Genomic DNA, 20,050 nt, shown 5'->3' with positions numbered 1-20,050 from the left:
GATAAGAAATATAGAATATAATGTCAGGATTCAATTATCAAAAATAAAATCAAAATGAGGCCAAGTAAGGAGAGAGTGACCAGGGACTACTAATTAGGGCAGGCATTCAAGGAGGGCTTATCTGAGAAAGTGACATTGAACAGGGACTTGTATATCATTAAGCATTGACACTTAGTGATGGAGACACTGCAGTTTGGTTTACTATATTATTTCCTGTACTTTTGTAGCATTTTAAAACATCTCTTTCCCCCCACAAAAAAAAAAAAAAAAAAAAATCCGCTTCAGAGTAGCATGAGATTTTTAAAGAGGTACCAAACCCAGATGAAGCATTTAGGGATTGCAAACTTTTGAATCAATGATTGGGGTTAGGAGGAATGTGTATAGAAAAACATCACATAAAGTAATGACTTGGTTTTATAAGTGGGAAACAAAAATGCAAATTATTTTTTAAAATACCAACTCCAAAGTTCAACAAAATCTTCCTCATAGGTAAAAGGATTCAGGAAAAATTACAGTACTTCTAAAGGTGTGAGAATAGAGGTGTCAAACCTTCACAGGGAGGGATAAGCTTTTTAATTTTATCAAAAGGGAATGTGACTTTTTTCAAAAGAAGTTTGAGAATCTGCTCCAGAAGGGAAAATACATAGTTTAAATGAATTGTTTAATTAAGCCAGGCATGGTGGCTCATGTCTGTAATCCCAGCACTTCAGGAGGCTGAGGCAGGAGGACTGCTTGAGCCCAGGAGTTTGAGACCACCCTGGGCAACACAGCAAGACCCGGTCTGTAATTTTTTTATTTAAAAAAAAAACTGTTTAAGGAGTTAGAAGACCTAATCTCAGCACTGACATAATAAGTATTATCCCATTCAGGGACCAGTATGTGATGCTGGGTTTCTTACCTGCCTTCTTAGTATGAAGTGAATGGGATGGGTTAATATAACCATGAACAACTAAACAGCTTCAACTGTATCATGATCACCAACAGCCTACTTTTTATTAAGGATTTCTTTGAGCCAGAAACAGGGCTAAATGCTTTATATTCATTATCTTATTTGGTTGAGAGAATGATTGATTAAATAATCTCTAAGTCTCTTTCAGCTTTATCAGCCTAGTAAGGAAACAAGAAGAAAGCACAAAAGACTACATGAGCTGTGGTTTCCATCCCCAGGGGCAAAATGGAAGACAAATGTCGGGCTCAGCTCAGTCCGCCTTATTCCCTTTGCCCTTTCATGTATCCTTACCTTGTTGAGCAGCTTACCTCATTTGTATCTCCTTTATTTTCACCCTAAACTCATAGCAAGGAATTCTTGTTGTAAGAACAAATATTGATTACAAATTCTGTTTTTTGTTCTAAACAGAAAGAGCTGAAAATTATGTTCTGTGAGCCAGAGGAATGGGTAGGGTTATGGTCTCACAACATGCATGACTGGACCATTGCTCTTGTTACTATGTGCTTTAGATAAAACCCATTAGATTGTCGGGGAAGGCATGTAAACACACCCGTCTAGGTGAATTTCAGAAATTTATTGTTGGGACATCAACCCAGGCTCTGGGTCAAAACATCAAGCCTCTTTTCTGTAGCTAAGAGTGAGTCTGTCACCTTTTGAGAGCTTATTCATGCCTCCACTTTGAGCCCTCCCCTCCTGCCCATCCCCCAACATACCAGTTATGACCTGCTTTCAAACCAACCAAAGGTGAATTATGCAATATTTATTGGAAGACGAGGCAACCAGAGATTCTTCTAAACAAATTACTTACAATTCTTAAGGTTTTTAATCAGGCTTCTTCAGGTGCTTTCTGGAGAAACAGATGTCAGGATGGTCAGAAATGATAAAAACCCTAAATAGACTGGAAGTCAAACAGGTTGATGTAAAATGAAGCCAGCATGATAAGAGCCAAGCGTGCTCATGTCAGTGTTTGGCCTCCAGTTATCATTGAGCTGTTTACCTTATAATGTGTTTATGCTCTTCCTGAGGAATATATATTTAGGCACATTCTCTATTTAAAATGCTTCTTTCTTTTTGAAAATGCAGGTGTAAGAGAGTATGTTTCTATTTCTGCTTTCCTCTTCCCAACCCCTCCCAGAGCAAAGTAAAGGATTCCCTACTTGCTGTGTTCTGCAGCTTGACCTTTAAATCAGACTTTGTGTTTCCATCAGAGCCCTGTTCTCTAGTTTCTTCTGGCTCTTGTGTTGGGCTATCTTGTAACAGAGTGACAGTTGTACAAGCAGTAAGGATAAGGCTGTCACATGGTGAATGAACTCTTTATGAAATGTTGATGTGTCGACCTACATCCAACAACACTGAAGAAATAGAATATTACAGAAACAGTGGGATTATAGCCGGGGAAAGGAAGGGTGTACTTTGTCACCAGCATGTTAATGGGCAAAGAAAGAGCTCAGAAAGCTTAGTGGGGAAAGAATAAAACAGATTCCCAGTAAATATACTAAATCCAATATTAGCTGCATATTATCTGGCATAGCATATAGTGCACATACTGCATAGCATTGTGTGTATGTGTATATGTGTGTGTATTTATCAAATCTCATTACAGGCTATAAAAAATGTATTATCATCAGTACTTTACTGATGAGGAAGCTGAGATTGTTTATTTCGCAACATTTTATCTAAGCAAGTATTTGTCAAGTATCAACATAATATCATACATGTAAGTTAAATAGTGCTCTGATAATTTAGCCTGGCATTCAAATCCTTCTGCAATCTGAATACCACCTCTCTTTCTAATATTATTACCTGTATTGAGTTACACCAGTCAGTAAAATGAAATCACTCTAGGGATTTCAAAATAAGGGAATTTAATTCAAGAACTTAATTACAAAAATGTTGGGGGGAAAATGAACAACTCCTGCTTTGCAGCATACATTAGCTTGAAATGGGTCATAGATTTCAATTGTAAAAACTAAAACTATAAAAAGTCTAGAAGAAAACATAGGAGTAAATGTTTACAACTTTAGGATAAGCAAATATTTTTTAAATAGGACCTAAAAAGTGAACCATTGAAAAAGTTGATACATTGGCCTTTATCAAAATTTAAAACTTTTTAAATTAGCTAGCTGTGGTGGTATGCACCTGTAGTCCCAGCTACCAGGGAGTCTGAGGTAGGGGGATTGCTGGAGTCCAGGGTGTCAAGGCTGCAATAAGCCAAGATTGTGCCACTGCACTCCAGTATGGTCAACAGAGTGAGACTGTCTCAAAACAAAAATAAATAAATAAATACAATTTTTGTTCCTTTAAGGACATCTTTAAGAAAATGAAAAGTGAGGCAACAAACTGAGAGAAAATATTTGCAATACCTGTGTCTAACAAAGAATTTGTATTCAGAACATATAAAGAATTTGCATTCAGAACATATAACTCAGTAAGAAGACAAACAACCCAGTTTAAAAATGGGCAAAGAAGGTGGGTGACCTGCCTTATGTCTCTGGTGGAGCACTGTGGGGTGGGATGCCTCGTTCAGCTTTTCTTAGTTATTTCCTGTTTTTCACTACTGCCCACTCCACTCAGCTGAACACAACCACACACACACATATATGCACACTCCTCTATTCTGGAAAAATGTGGAGTAAAAGCAGATAAATAAAAGCTAACATTGACTTGAACATTCACTTTCCAAAATAGATGTACATACTTTTTTTTTTTTTTTTGAGGTGGAGTCTCCCTCTGTTGCCCAAGCTGGAGCACAGTGGTGCAATCTCGGCTCATTGCAAGCTCCGCCTCCTGGGTTCATGCCATCCTCCTGCCTCAGCCTCCCAAGTAGCTGGGACTACAGGTGCCCGCCACCAAACCTGGCTAATTTTTTTTATACTTTCAGTAGAGACGGGGTTTCACCATGTTAGCCAGGATGGTCTCAATCTCCTGACCTCGTGATCCACCTGCCTCAGCTTCCCAAAAAGATGTACATACTTCTTAGAACATATATAAAAAGAAGCTCAGGCCCGGTGCTGTGGCTCATGCCTGTAATCCCAGCACTTTGGAAGGCTGAGGCAGGTGGATCCCTTGAGGTCAGGAGTTCGAGACCAGCATGGCCAACATGGCAAAATCCCATCTCAACTAAAAATACAAAAATTATCAGCTTAAGGAGATTTTGGGCTGAGACAATGGGGTTTTCTAAATATACAATCATGTCATCTGCAAACAGGGACAATTTGACTTCTTCTTTTCCTAACTGAATACCCTTGATTTCTTTCTCTTGCCTAATTGCCCTAGCCAGAACTTCCAACACTATGTTGAATAGGAGTGGTGAGAGAGGGCATCCCTGTCTTGTGCCAGTTTTCAAAGGGAATTTTTCCAGTTTTTGCCCATTCAGTATGATATTGGCTGTGGGTTTGTCATAAAGAGCTCTTCAGCAAAGTCTCAGGATACAAAATTAATGTGCAAAAATCACAAGCATTCTTATACACCAGTAACAGACAAACAGAGAGCCAAATCAGGAATGAACTTCCATTCACAATTGCGTCAAAGAGAATAAAATACCTAGGAATCCAACTTACAAGGGATGTAAAGGACCTCTTCAAGGAGAACTACAAACCACTGCTCAGTGAAATAAAAGAGGACACAAACAAATGGAAGAACATACCATGCTCATGGATAGGAAGAATCAATATCGTGAAAATGGCCATACTGCCCAAGGTAATTTATAGATTCAATGCCATCCCCATCAAGCTACCAATGAGTTTCTTCACAGAATTGGAAAAAACTGCTTTAAAGTTCATATGGAACCAAAAAAGAGCCCGCATCTCCAAGACAATCCTAAGTCAAAAGAACAAAGCTGGAGGCATCACGCTACCTGACTTCAAACTATACTACAAGGCTACAGTAACCAAAACAGCATGGTACTGGTACCAAAACAGAGATATAGACCAATGGAACAGAACAGAGTCCTCAGAAATAATACCACACATCTACAGCCATCTGATCTTTGACAAACCTGAGAGAAACAAGAAATGGGGAAAGGATTCCCTATTTAATAAATGGTGCTGGGAAAATTGGCTAGCCATAAGTAGAAAGCTGAAACTGGATCCTTTCCTTACTCCTTATACGAAAATTAATTCAAGATGGATTAGAGACTTAAATGTTAGACCTAATACCATAAAAATCCTAGAGGAAAACCTAGGTAGTACCATTCAGGACATAGGCATGGGCAAAGACTTCATGTCTAAAACACCAAAAGCAACAGCAGCAAAAGCCAAAATTGACAAATGGTATCTCATTAAACTAAAGAGCTTCTGCACAGCAAAAGAAACTACCATCAGAGTGAACAGGCAACCTACAGAATGGGAGAAAATTTTTGCAATCTACTCATCTGACAAAGGGCTAATATCCAGAACCTACAAAGAACTCAAACAAATTTACAAGAAAAAAGCAAACAACCCCATCAAAAAGTGGGCAAAGGATATGAACAGACATTTCTCAAAAGAAGACATTTATTTATACAGCCAACAGACACATGAAAAAATGCTCATCATCACTGGCCATCAGAGAAATGCAAATCAAAACCACAATGAGATACCATCTCACACCAGTTAGAATGGCGATCATTGAAAAGTCAGGAAACAACAGGTGCTGGAGAGGATGTGGAGAAATAGGAACACTTTTACACTGTTGGTGGGATTGTAAACTAGTTCAACCATTATGGAAAACAGTATGGCGATTCCTCAAGGATCTAGAACTAGATGTACCATATGACCCAGCCATCCCATTACTGGGTATATACCCAAAGGATTATAAATTATGCTGCTATAAAGACACATGCACACGTATGTTTATTGCAGCACTATTCACAATAGCAAAGACTTGGAATCAACCCATATGTCCATCAGTGACAGACTGGATTAAGAAAATGTGGCACATATACACCATGGAATACTATGCAACCATAAAAAAGGATGAGTTTGCGTCCTTTGTAGGGACATGGATGCAGCTGGAAACCATCATTCTTAGCAAACTATCACAAGAACAGAAAACCAAACACCGCATGTTCTCACTCATAGGTGGGAACTGAACAATGAGATCACTTGGACTCGGGAAGGGGAACATCACACACCGGGGCCTATCATGGGGAGGGGGGAGGGGGGAGGGATTGCATTGGGAGTTATACCTGATGTAAATGACGAGTTGATGGGTGCAGCACACCAACATGGCACAAGTATACATATGTAACAAACCTGCACGTTATGCACATGTACCCTACAACTTAAAGTATAATCATAATAAATAAATTTTAAAAAAAAAGTTCCATAAATGAGCAATATAAGAACCTGAAAGTATGTGCTTTATCTATGCAGAGATAAAAAGCAAGTAAATGCTTAAAATGCAGGAAGTTACATGGAAATGGCATTTTTAATGAATATGAGCCAAATACAAGCCAAGTATATTGGCAGTCAAAGAAATATGAAAACAAAAATTTAGTCACATTCTTATCTTATTATGAGTGTATGAATTATTAAATTTTGGATATCAAAATTATGTATAAATTTTAAATAAAATTTTATTGGGAAACAAAAAAAAAATACAAAAATTAGCTGGGCAGGATGGCATGCACCTGTAATCCCAGCTAGCTGGGAGGCTGAGGCATGAGAATTGCTTGAACCTGGGAGACAGAGGTTGCAGTGAGCCAAGGTCACACCACTGCACTCCAGTCTGGGCGACAGAGCAAGACTCTGTCTCAAAAACAAACAAACAAAAAAAAGATTGATGTCGGCAAAAATGTAGAGAAACTAAAACTCTTGTACACTGCTTGTAGAGATGGAAAAATAGTACAGCCATGTTGAAAAAAACGGTTTGGAAGTGACAACAGGAAGATGGCATAATAGAAAGCCCCAGACCCTCCTTCCTCCATGGAGATACCAGTGGACTTAAAAAATGTATACAGACCAATTGTCTTTGGGAGAAATAACAGAAACAAGTTAAGAAGTTCCTGCACTCCAGGCAAGGACAAAGCCAAGTTCTTGGAAGCCCAGGAGGAAAATTCATGGAGCTCACTCATTCACCAGAGGCCCTCCCCTCTAGTATAGCATGGTACCATTGGAGAAAACTCCCAACTCAGAGTTCTTCTCAGGCAGAGAGAGAGAAAAGTGATTGTAAAGTGGGATGTCTAATATTCTGACTTTTTGAGGGGGTGTTACTTAAGGGACTGGCTTCTGTCTTGCCTAAATCTAAGCACAGAGAGGAACAAGGCAGCAGGTCAGGGACCCAAAAAAAAAAAAAAAAAAAAGGTGATCAAGAGGACTTGGTTGAGCACGTGTCTCAAAGATAAACACAAGGGGGAGCTCCAGTACCACAACTTTCTATATAGCACCAGAAAGTTTCAATGATGCAGACACTGGGGAAGCTTCTGAGTAAAACTGGCAAACCTCTGCAATTAGATTCTGTACAAAAACTCGGAAAGCACACATCCTCAGAAAAGGCTTGAGAGACCTCCAGAATCTCTAGCTGGGCTAGTTGGCGAACTATCTGTACCTGTATGAAACCAGACTGCAAAGACTGGGAGAAGTGGCAGATAGTTCAAATACTGAAGTCCCAACACAGCATAAAAAGTAAAAGAAACAAGAAAATATGGCCCAATCAAAGTAACAAATATCCAGAAATCATCCCTAAAAAATGGAGATATATGAATTATCAGATAAATAGTTCATTCAAAGAATCATCTTAAGGATGCCCAGTGAATTAAAGGAGAGCACAGATAGACAGCTGGATATAATTAGGAAAATGATGTATGAATAAATGAGAATATCAACAAAGAAAAACTATGAAGAAGAAACAAACAAATTCATGAGTTGAAGACTACAATAACTGAATTGAAAATTTTACTGAGGGAGATTAAGAGCAGACTTGATTAAACAGAAGAAAGAATCAGTGAACTTGAGGACAAGTCACTTGAAATTATCAAGTCATAAGAGCAAAAAAAAAAAAAAAAAGTGAAGTACAATAAAGAAAGCCTAAGGGACTTATGCTGTACCATCAGGTGGACAAATATGTGCATCATGAGAGTTCTAAAAGAAAAAGGGAGAGAGAAAAGGTCAAAGAGCTTCTTCAAAGGCGTAATGGCTGAAAGCTTCCCAAATGTAAGGAAGGATATGAACATCTACATTCAAGAAGTTCAGTGAGCTCTAAATATGATAAACTTAAAGAGGCCTACACTGAGACACATTACAATCAAATTGTCCAAAGTCAAAGACAGAGATAGAATCTTGAAAGCAGCAAGAAAAAATTAACTCATCACACACAAGGGAGCTTACATATGATTATCAGCAGATTTCTTAGCAGAAACCTTATAGGCCAGAAAAGAGTGAGATGATATATTTAAAGTACTGAGAAAAAGGGGAAAAAATGGCAATGAAAAATACTATATACTGAAAAACTGTCCTCAAAACTGAAGAGGAATAAAGACTTGCCCAGATTAACAAAAGCTGAGAGAGTTTGTCATCACTAGACCTGCCTTACAAGAAATGCTAAAGTGAGTTCTTTAAGTTGAAACAAAAGAACATTAGATAGTAACATGAAAGCATATGGCAATATGAAACTCAATGGCAAAAGTAAATCTGTAGACAAACAGAGAATACTGTAATAGGGTTGTGCATAAATACTGTAATGGTGGTGCATAAATCACTTTTAATTCTGATATAGAATTTAAAAGACAAAGGTGAAAAAAAAAATGTTAATGGATGTAAAATATACCAAAGATATAATTTATAACATCAATAACTTAGTGTAGAAGGGAATATATAAGAGTAGAGTTTTGGTATGTGACATTCTGCTTAAAATAGATTATTATAGCTCTAACATGTTTTATGTCATCTCTATAGTAACCACAAAGAAAATACCCAAAAAAGTACACAAAAGAGAAACAAATCAAAGTATAGCACTACAAAAAAAAAAAATCAACAAAACTAACAAGAAGGCATCAAGAGAGGGAAAAAGAGAGATAACTACAACATAGAAAATGATAAAATGAAAATAATAAGTACTTCCCTATCAGTAATTATTTTAACTGTGAATAGATTAAACTCTCAGACCAAAAGACTTAATAAATGAAAAACAAGAGGAAACTATATGCCATCTACAAGGCAGTCACTTTAGATTTAAGAACACACCTGAGCTAAAGGGAAAAGATGAAAAAAGATATTCCATGCAAATGGTAACCAAAGAGAACAGAGGTGCTCATATCAGAAAAAATAGATTAAGTAAGCAACTGTCAGAAGAGACAAAGAATGTCATTATATAATGATAAAGAGGTTAATTATTCAGGAAGATATAACAATTATTAATATATATTTACCTAACAGAGTACCCAAATATATGAAGCAAACATGTACAGAATTTAAAGGGAAAATAGTAACACAGTAAGAGTAAGAGATTTCAATACCCCATTTTCAAAAATAGATAGAAAACCAAACTGAGAACAATAGGCAAAAGTAGAATAGAACAACACTATAGATCAGTTGGATCAAATAGACATATACAGGACACTCCACCCAACAGTAGCAGAATACACATTTTTCTTAAGTGCACACGAAATATTCTCAAGGATAGATCATATGTTAGGCCACAAAACAAGTCTTAAGAAATTTAAGAAGATTGAGTGGCTCACACCTGTAATCCCTGCACTTTGGGAGGCTGAGGCAGGCAGATCACGAGGTCAGGAGATCGAGACTATCCTGGCTAATACTGTGAAACCCCATCTCTACTGAAAATACAAAAAATTAGCCGGGCGTAATGGCGGGCACCTATAGTCCCAGCTAGTCAGGAGACTGAGGCAGGAGAATGGCATGAACCCGGGAAGCAGAGCTTGCAGTGAGCCAAGATTGCACCACTGCACTCCAGTCTGGGTGACAGATTAAGACTCCATCTGAAAGAAAGAAAGAAAGAAAAAGAGAGAGAGAGAGAAAAGAAAGAAGGAAGGAAGGAAGGAAGGAAGAGAAGAGAGAGAGAGAAAAGAAAGAAAGAAAGAAAGAAAGAAAGAAAGAAAGAAAGAAAGAAAGAAAGAAAGAAAGAAAGAAAGAAAGAAAGAAAGAAAAGAAAGAAAGAAAGAGAGAGAGAGAGAGAGAAGAAAGAAAGAAAGAAAGAGAAAGAAAGAAAGGAAAGAAAGAAAGAAAGAGAGAGAGAGGGAGGGAGGGAGGGAGGGAAGGGAAGGAAGGGAAGGAAGGAAAGGAAGGAAGAAAGGAAAGGAAGGAAGGAAGGAAGAAAGGAAGAAAGAAAGGAAGGAAGGAAGGAAGGAAGGAAGGAAGAAAGGAAGAAAGAAAGAAAGAGAGAGAGAAATTTAAGAAGATTGAAATCATACCAAATATCTTTTCTAGGCACAGTGAAATGAAACTAGAAATCAATAGCAAACTGGAAAGCTCATCAAAATGTAGAAATTAAACAACATCCTCTTTTTTTAAAAGAGATGGAGTCTTGCTTTGTCACTCAGCCTAGAGTGCAGTGACATGAGACTGCAGCCTGGAACTCCTGGGCTCATGATATCCTCCTACCTCCACCTCCTGAGTAGCTAGGCCTGCAGGTACTTGTCACTATGCTTGGCTATTTTGCTTTGTTTTGTCTTTCATATAGAGATATAGTCTCATTATGTTGCCCAGCCTGGTCTCAAACTCCTGGGTTCAAGCAATCCTCTCACCTTGGCCTTCCAAAGTGCTGGGTTTATAGGCATCAGCCCCAATGCCCAACCAACAACACACTCTTGAATAACCAGTGGGTCAAAGAAGAAATCACAAGGTAAATTGGAAAACCTCTTGAGACAAATGAAAACAAAAAGGTAATGTACCAAGACTTATGGGAGGCAACAAAAGAAGTACAAAGGGGCCAGGTGTGGTGGCTCATGCTTATAATCCCAGCACATTGGGAGGCTGAGGTGGATGGATCCCTTGAGCTCACAAGTTTGAGACCAGCCTGGGCAAAATGGTGAAACCGCATCTCTACAAAAAATACAAAAATTATCCAGATGTGATAATGCATGCCTGTAGTCCCAGCTACTCAAGAGGCTGAAATGGGAGGATGGCTTGAGCCCAGAAGGTGGAGGTTGCAGTGAACCAAGATCATGCCACTGCATTCCAGCCTGGGCTGTAGAGCTAGACCTTGTCTTAAAATAAAATAAAATAAAATAAAATAAAATAAAATAAACAAAGGAAAGTTTGTATCAATAAATGTCTACATTAAAAAAGGAAGATCTCAAAGAACCAAACTTTATACCTCAAGGAACTACAGAAAAGAAAACAAAGGAAATTCAAAATTAGCAGAATTTAAAGGGAATAATAAAGATTAGAGCAAATATGAATGAAATAGAGAATAGAAAGACAATAGAATAGAGCAACAAAACTTAGAATTTGTGTTTTGAAAGGATCAACCAAATTGACAGATCCTTAGCTAGACTAAATTAAAATAAAGAGAAGACTTGAATAAATAGTTAGACATTAAAGAGGAGACATTACAACTAATGCCAAAGAAATAAAAAAGATTATAAGAGATTACTGTGGACAGATATACACCTATGAATAACCTAGAAGAAATGTATAAATTCCTAGACAAATGCAATCTATTATGACTGAATCATGAAGAAACAGGAAATTGCAACAGACCTATCACTAGTAAGGCGATTGAACCAGTAATAAAAAGACCTTTTGTTAAACACACACACACACCCAGGACCAGATGGCTTTACACATTTTTGGGAGAATTATCCCAAACATTTAAAAAAGAATTTATGACAGTTCTTCTCAAAAAAAAAAAAAAAAAAAAAAAACTGGAGAGGAGGGGACACTTCTAAACTATTGTATGAGGCCTGTATTGCTGTGATACCAAATCTAGACAAAGATACTAAAAGAAAAGAAAATTACAGACCAATATAACCAATGAATCTTGATGTAAAAATGTTTGACAAAATATAAGGAAATCAATTTAAACAGTACATTAAAAGATTATATACCGTGATCAAGTGGGATTTATCCCTGGAATGCAAGGATGGTTCAATATACAAAAAAAAATCAGTCAGTGTAATACACCACATTAAGAGAACAAAGAATGAAAAATCACATGATTATCTCAATTGATGCAGAAAATGCATTTGAAGAAATTCAACATGCTTTAATAATAAAAATATTCAACAAACTAGGAATAGAAGAATTCTCTCAACATAAGAAAGGCCAAGTATGAAAACTCTATAGCTAACATCATACTAGATGGTGAAAAACAGAAAGCTTTTCTTCCAAGATCAGAAACAAGAAAAGAATGCTAATTCTTACCACTTCTATTAAACACAGTACTGGAAGTCCTAGTCAGAACAATTAGGAAATAAATAAATAAATAAAGCATCCAAATTGGAAAGGAGGAAATAAAATTATCTCTGTTCACAAAATGACATGATCTTATATGTGGAAAACTTTAAAGATTACAGATTTCAAAAGCTCTTAAAACTAATAAACTAATTCAGCAAAGTCAAAGTTTCTAGGTGCAATATTTTTTTTCTTTTTGAGACAGGATTTTGCTCTGCCACCCAGGATGGAGTGCAATGGCACAATCACAGCTCACTGGAGCCTCAACCTGGGCTCAAGTAATCCTCCCACCTTAGCCTCCCAAGTAGCTGGGTCCACAGGCATGTGACACCATGCCAGGCTAGTTTTTTTTTCATCTGTACAGACAAGATCTTGCTATATTGCCCAGGCTGGTCTTGAACTCCTGAGCTCAAGTGATCCTCCTGCCTCAGCCTCCCAAAGTGCAGGGTACAAAATTAACATAAAAGATTAGTTGAATTTCTGTACAGTAACAATATGAAAGGAAATTAAGAAAACAGTTCCATTTATGATAGCATCAAAAAAGTGAAATACTTAGGAATAAACTTAACAAGGTGAAAGACTTGTACACTGAAAACTGTAAAACATTGCTTAAAAAAGTTAAGACATAAATAAATGGAAAGATATCCCATGTTCATGGACTGGAAGACAATGTTGTTAAAATGTCCATACTATCCAAAGCAATCTGTAAATTCAGTGGAATCTTTATCAAAATCCCAATGGCATTTTTTTTTTTTTTTTTGCAGAAACAGAAAAACAATTCTGAAACTTATATTTACTCCAAATAGCCAAAACGATCATGAGAAAGAAGAACAAAACTAAAGGCCTCACACTTCCTAATTTCAAAACATATTACAGAATGACAGTAATCAAAACAATATGGTGCTGGCATAAAGACAGACATATAGACCAATAAAACAGAATAGAGATCCTCATGTATATGGTCAAATAATCCTCAACAGTGAGCCAAGACTACATAGTGGTGGAAGGATAGTGTCAAAAAATGGTGTAGAGAAAACTGGAGGTCCACATGCAAAAGAAAGTAATTGGACCCTTATCTTATAGCATAAGCATACAAAAAAAAATCACTCAAAATGAATTAAAGACCTAAATCTAAGACCTGAAACTGTAAAACTCCTAGAGGAAGACAGGAGGGGGAAGCTTCATGGCATTATATTTGGTAAGGATTTCTTGGAAATGACACCAAATGCACAGGCAACAAAAACAAAAATAGACAAATTGGACTACATTAAACTAAAATCTTCTACACAGTAAACAGTCAACAGAGTGAAAAGACAAGCTACATAATGACAGAAAATATTTGCAAACCATATATTTGATAAGGTATTAATATCCAGGATACACAAAGAACTCCTACAACTCAAATTACAGCATAAATAACCCTACTGAAACGTAAGCAAAGGACTTGAATAGATAATTTTCCTAAGAAAAAGTACAAATGGCCAACAAGCATAAAAAAGATACTTAACATCACCGATCATCAGGGAAATCTGAATCAAAACCACAATGAGGCCAGGTGTGGTGGCTTACACCTGTAATCCCAGCACTTTGGGAGGCCAAAGCAGGTGTATCAACTTGAGACCAAGAGTTTGAGAACAGACTCGCTAATATGGTAAAACCCCGTCTCTACTAAAAATACAAAAATTAGCTGGGCATGGTGGTGCATAACCTGTAATCCCAGCTACTTGGGAGGCTGAGGCACAAGAAATACTTGAGCCTGGGAGGTGAAGATTGCAGCGAGCCAAGATGGTGCCACTGCACTCCAGCCTGGGTGATAGAACAAGATTCTCTTGCAAAACAACAACAACAAAAAAAAAAACACACACACACACACACAATGAGATATCACCTTAACCTGTTAGGATGGCTAATATTAAAAATAAATAAAATTTTAAAATAAACAGAAAATAGTAAGTGTTGATGGGGATATAGAGAATCTTTCTCCCTCTGATTTGATTGAAATCACAGCCAACACTTTTGGAGCCATAGTGACCTGTTTGAACCCTTCCTCATTCTTCACACACTAAGCCACAGGCAAGTCAAACCATCCACATGCCTTGAAATTTGCTTTGATGATTGCTATAGTCATGCTGGCCCTTCTGAAAGGAATTCCATTTACCTCCATACTTCCCAGTACTAATCAGATCCTCACTGCCAGCCTACATATAACCTGCTTCATGAATCCTCTTGGTTACCCACTTGGAGGTGATATTTTTCCCTCACCTTTGTTTCCTTGACATTTTATCTACACCTCTCTTTTAGCATATGTCACCTTGTATTAAATTTCTTTAGATACAAATGTAATCTCTTTTAGTAGATCAAATTCACCTTAAAGTCAGAGCCTGTATTTAGGTCATCTTTCTTTTCTCCACACTGCTCTTCAACAGTGCTGTGTACCTAATACATGTTCAATAAACACCTGTTGAATAAAGATTAAGTGAATTGTTGAATGAATAAATGGGGTCTACAGATAATTTTATACAGTTGCAGAAATGGATAAATATGTATGAACTCTGCCTATCTCTCTAAATCCATTTGGAAACTTTCTCTTTTATACTCCTTTTTAATACCAATCATATTTACACTCATCAAAAGTCTTTCATCTACCAGATATTATGCTTAATGTTTAAGGTTCTCTATAGGTGGTACTAATTGGGCATTGTAAAGAAACTGTTGACAACACGAATGTGCACTAGATTTTGCCTCCTTCCCTGCAAAAACAAATGTAAAACTAATGTAAAAATCACATTGCCTCTTCTTTTGGCACTTAGTAAGGAATGACTCAATGAATGAACTGCCAAGGAAATCAGTAAGGAATTTGAGCAGTTGGAGAAAATCTTTCCCCTGCTAGGTGAAGTGTCACAGGGAAAGAAAACCAACAGCAAAGAGATAAAAGCAAAGTGAAATCCTAACTATGTGATCTAATTTAATATACAGGCTTCCAGCGAATTCTTCTTCACCAAATCCAAATAAAAACAATGTTTTAAACTTCCCCATCTGAAAGGTAAGAAATAATTTTCCTAATTTGACCACAACATGTATATATTTGCAATTATGAAGCAGGAATTGAAAAGGCAAAAGTGCCAGTTATATCTGAACAATTCTAGAACTCACTTGGCCAAATGGATGAATTGGTATCATAAGCCTGCTGGGTTTCCAAATGTGGCTGAGTCTTGTCTGTAAGAGCAACATGGCTGCCATATAGAACTCTAGTAGCTCTGCCATTCCAGAATAGTGCAACTGTCAAATTTCACTGGCATGGCTTGAGATCCCATTTCTTCCATCTTCTATGTGCTCTCCCTCACCTATAACATGTGAAGTCGTCATAGCAGTATTATTGTGAGGGTGATGTGTGATATATTTAATGGCATAGCACAATGCCTGGCATGTAGGAAGGAGCCAGTCCATGCTAGATATTAGTATCCATCCTATTGCATACCCTCTGAGGAAAGCAGTCCAGAGACCTTGCCATTCTCACATCAGAGGCCACTCATTAATGGGAAAACATAAACCAAATGGGAAGTAGTTTATCTCCTTAGAAATTCTTGTTAAGCAAAAGAATTCAAAGGAACACATTTCCTGATTGCAAACATGCTGCATTTAAAGTCTAATTAACTTTCCCACTAAGATTATGACAGGCTATATAGACACTGCCCCAGCTTGAAGGGAGTTTCACATTCTGAGATGAAAAGACAGCAACATTATAATTCAACCAATGTGGTTGAAAGTGCCTTCCCTATGGTGCTCTTGTTCAATACAGGGTTGATTGGAAATGATGCCCTATTTTCAAGAAGATAAGCATCAGTAGCAGTGGACAGAAAGATGCCATTTTTCTTTGAAACCTTTCTTTTCAAGTACATGAGGAAAAATAAGCTTTTGTGTAATGCAAAGCAGCTCCCAGCATACAAACACCAGACCTCCTGGAGAATAGGCCACCTGGGGGATTATATTCACCACCACCTTATTTTCTCTCAAAACAGAGAGCACTTATTCTGAGGGCAATGTTTGTTAATTCCTAACACAGGAGGATTTATGCTGGCCTGCTACTGGTCTGCGCCTTCTTTCATAAGACAGGCAGTAGAGTAAATAAACCTCCTTCGGGGAAGGATGGTTTTCTGCTTTAGCTTTGAATAACCACCATAAAGAAACAATTAAGTAGGAAAGCAGTGACTTCATGTGAAAACTATCATGTCGAGTTAATAGAACACATAGCTAGTGGAATGTAAACCAAAATATGCATTTAAAAAACACACACACACAAACAAAACCAAGCCATTCTGTTGCTTACTGTAATGTGTTATCCAACTCACCAGGGATGCAAAAATCATTTCAGTGAATGGTTCTTAGCCTTTTGTGAGTTGAGAATCTGATGAAAACTACTGGGAAAAGGCCTCTATGTAGCTATAAAAGTGTGTATGTAATTTTAAATGCCTACTCCCCCAGCCCCGCCCCACAAATAACTAATCCTCGGGTTAAGAATCTCAACTCAAGAACAGATTATGGGCCAGGTATGGTGGCTCACCCCTGTAATCCTAGTGCTTTGGAGGATGGCTTGAAGCCAGGAATTCAAAGCCAGCCTGAGCAACGTAGTGAGACTCCATTTCTATGAAAAAAAAAAAAATTTTAACTAGTCAGATATGGGTGGTGCATGCCAGCAGGTAGCCCCAGCTACTTGGAAGACTGAAGTGAGAAGCTTCCTTGAGCCCAGGAGTTCAAGGTTGCAGTGAACTATGGTCACCACTGCACTCCAGCCTGGGTGATAGAGAAAGACCCTATCTCTCACCAAAAAAAAAAGTAATTATGGTCAAGTTCACAGACTCTGGAGTCAGATAAAACCAGGATTTGAATTCTGTTTCCAACTCTTACTGTTATGTAAGCTGTGGAATTTTAAACCTTTTTTATTACCTGAAAATGGAAATAGTAATACTTTTATGTCATAGTTAATTAAGAATATTAAATTATTTAAAGCACTTAGCATAGGCTGGGCATGGTAGCTCATGTCTGTAATCCCAGTACTTTGGGAGGCCAAGGAGGGAGGATTGCTTGAGATCAGAAGTTCAAGACCAGCCCAGTCAACATAGTGAGACCTCGTCTCTACTTAAAAAAAAAAAAAAAAAAAAAAATCAGCTACTCAACAGGCTGAGGCAGGAGAATCGCTCAAATAGAGGCTGCACAGGTGTGGTGGCAGATGCCTGTAGTCCCAGCTACTCAGGAGGCTGAGGCAGAACAGTCGCTTGAACTCAGGAGGCAGAGGCTGCTGTGAGCCGAGACTGTGCCACTGCATTCCAGCCTGGGTGGCAGAGTAAAACTCCAGTGAGCTGTGATTGCACCACTAAGCTCCAGCCTGGGCAAGACAGCGAAACCCAGTCTCAAAAAAATAAAATAAAGTATAGTTCTTGGCATGGACTAAGTACTCAGTAAGCATTAATATTCTTATTAGCTATTAAAATAAAATACTTAGGCCCTGTGTGACCAGAAAGCATCTACAATTTTATCTCAATTCTAGAAATATTTACCAAGTGCCTCCTCTTTATGAAGGAGTGCAGCAGGATCCTGACATGGGAACATTGATAATGGAATGAGCTTAAGCCAAGGAATTGATACAGGCCCTGGATATACCCAGCACTGAACAGGGCAGATCTCAGAGTCTTGTCTTCTCATGGTTGGAAAGAATTTGAACAGTCATGGGGCCCACTGTTACCGACAATTATATCAAAGCCACAGCAGAACTACAACTGCAATGCATGTTTCACAAAGGGAAACTTGTGAGTCTTTAGGTAACATTTTATGTATTTAAGAGGAAGGAGATAAACCAAAGATATTAATAATTTATGGACTAAATGGAATTAATAAACCCCACCACTGAGAATTATTTGGTTAACCACAGTTTAGACTACTGATGGATTTTACTCAGAATTCAAGTGGAAATATATGAAAGCAATAGTTTTGAGAACAAAGTAGGTCACAAAGCGCCATTTAAAATAGAATAGGCCAGGCATGGTGGCTCATGCCTGTAATCCCAGGACTTTGGCAGGGCAAGGCAGGAGGATTGCTTGAGCCCAGGAGTTCAACACCAGCCTGGGCAAGAATGAAACCCTGTCTCTACCAAAAATACAAAAATTAGTGGGGTGTAGTGGCACAGGTATGTGGTCCCTGCTACTTGGGAGACTGAGGTGGGAGGATGGCTTGAGCTGTGAGGCAGAGGGTGCACTGAGCCAAGATCATGCCACTGCATCAGCTTGGGTGACAGAGAGAGACCCTGTCTCAAAAATAAATTAATAAAATTAATACAGTATTTTCTGCTCCATCTAAGCAGACGCTCTGTAACACTGTGATAAGATTGAAGACAGAGAATGAGATGACTTGGGATCAGTCTTTAAGTCCACCCCAGTCGATCCAGTAATGCTACAGTCTCTCTTTTCCTTGGGTATGGATTTTATTTATAAAAGACAAAGGAGTATATTTGAAGGAAAATGAGGAAATGAATCAATGACACTATATTCTTCTAGTTTCCCTGTTACCATTCTCTGGCCATTTTCAGGCTCTTTTGGGGGATTACTTTCCTCTGCTATTCTTCTGCTCTCCTCCTATGAGACTTCAAACTCAAATAAAAGTCTGCACAGGCCAGGCAATCTGTGTGAACCACTGATGTAGCCCATTTGGTGACTGTGATAACCTGGAGCCTGTGTCCCCTGGGCTAATGGCACAGCCTTTCTCAGCTCCCACCAGTGGTGTCCATCTGGGAATCAGGCACATATTACCATATCTTCCATTTTCCAAGACAAATTTCAAACACAAATTTGTATGTGAAATGTCCAGACTTCCAAATATTGGTAACTAATTCACATTTGAAACAAAACAAAACATTGTCCAGCCCAAACAAAACAGCATCAAGAGTCACCAGTTTGAGTCTTTGGCTCTCAATGTTTGGGTTTCACCAAGTTCTGTCCCTGACCTTATTTTCTCATGCTACAATCGCTTCCTAAAAAAAAACAAAACAAAAAACAAAAAAACCTCATCTCTTCTGTGGTTTAAAATACCTTTTCTGTACTGAAGACTTCCAAATGTATTGACAGTCATGGCCTCTCCTCTAAACTCCAGACTCAAGTATCTGGCTGCCTGCTCCACATCAACCTTGGGCATCTCAAACACAGCATATGCAAACCTGAACTCTTGATGTAGTTCTAACACCTGCTTCTTCTCTAGTTTCTCTGGCTCAATAAATGGTATCTGTATTGCTCAAAAACATGGGAATTATTCTCTACTTTCTCCTCTTTTACTGCCCTTGGATAGTCCATCATTTCCTGTGGATCCTTCATTCAAAATCATTCTTTCATTTGTCCCCTCATCTCCACCCTTATCACCACAACAAGCCACCATGTGTCCTCTGTTCTCCTGTAATAGTTTCCTAACTGGATTCCTTCTGCCCATTGTCCTGCCAATATTTTTCTTGTAACAGCAAGAGTGACCTCTTAAAATGTTAGGCAAATCAGATTACCTCCTGTTTAAATCTCTCAATGTTTTACAATATAAAGACTTGGAATCAACCCAAATGTCCATCAGTGACAGACTGGATTAAGAAAATGTGGCACATATACACGATGGAATACTATGCAGCCATAAAAAAGGATGAGTTTGTGTCCTTTGTAGGGACATGGATGCAGCTGGAAACCATCATTCTTAGCAAACTATCACAAGAACAGAAAACCAAACACCGCATGTTCTCACT

General features: G+C 38.0%; 1 protein-coding gene across 4 annotated transcripts in view; it reads left to right on the top strand.

Annotated features, from left to right (window-relative positions):
• Nucleotides 1-20,050, top strand: part of RNF150 (ring finger protein 150) — a 281,379-nt gene that overhangs the window by 248,565 nt on the left and 12,764 nt on the right. For 2 of the 4 annotated variants that reach the window (XR_012435132.1, XM_045392903.3), the window contains one exon: nucleotides 15,259-15,325. The exons of the other annotated variants lie outside the window; for them this stretch is intronic. Coding sequence is in view for 1 of the 2 variants with exons in the window: in XM_045392903.3 (XP_045248838.1) it covers nucleotides 15,259-15,308 (50 nt within the window). In the remaining variant the exon portion in view is untranslated. The remainder of the gene's footprint in view (nucleotides 1-15,258; nucleotides 15,326-20,050) is intronic. 4 annotated transcript variants of the gene reach the window in all.

The sequence above is a fragment of the Macaca fascicularis genome, chromosome 5 (assembly GCF_037993035.2).
Source record: "Macaca fascicularis isolate 582-1 chromosome 5, T2T-MFA8v1.1".
In the NCBI taxonomy this organism is placed as follows: domain Eukaryota; kingdom Metazoa; phylum Chordata; class Mammalia; order Primates; family Cercopithecidae; genus Macaca; species Macaca fascicularis.
The sequence above is the reverse complement of the archived record's forward strand: the minus strand, read 5'-3'. Positions and strand labels throughout refer to the sequence as shown.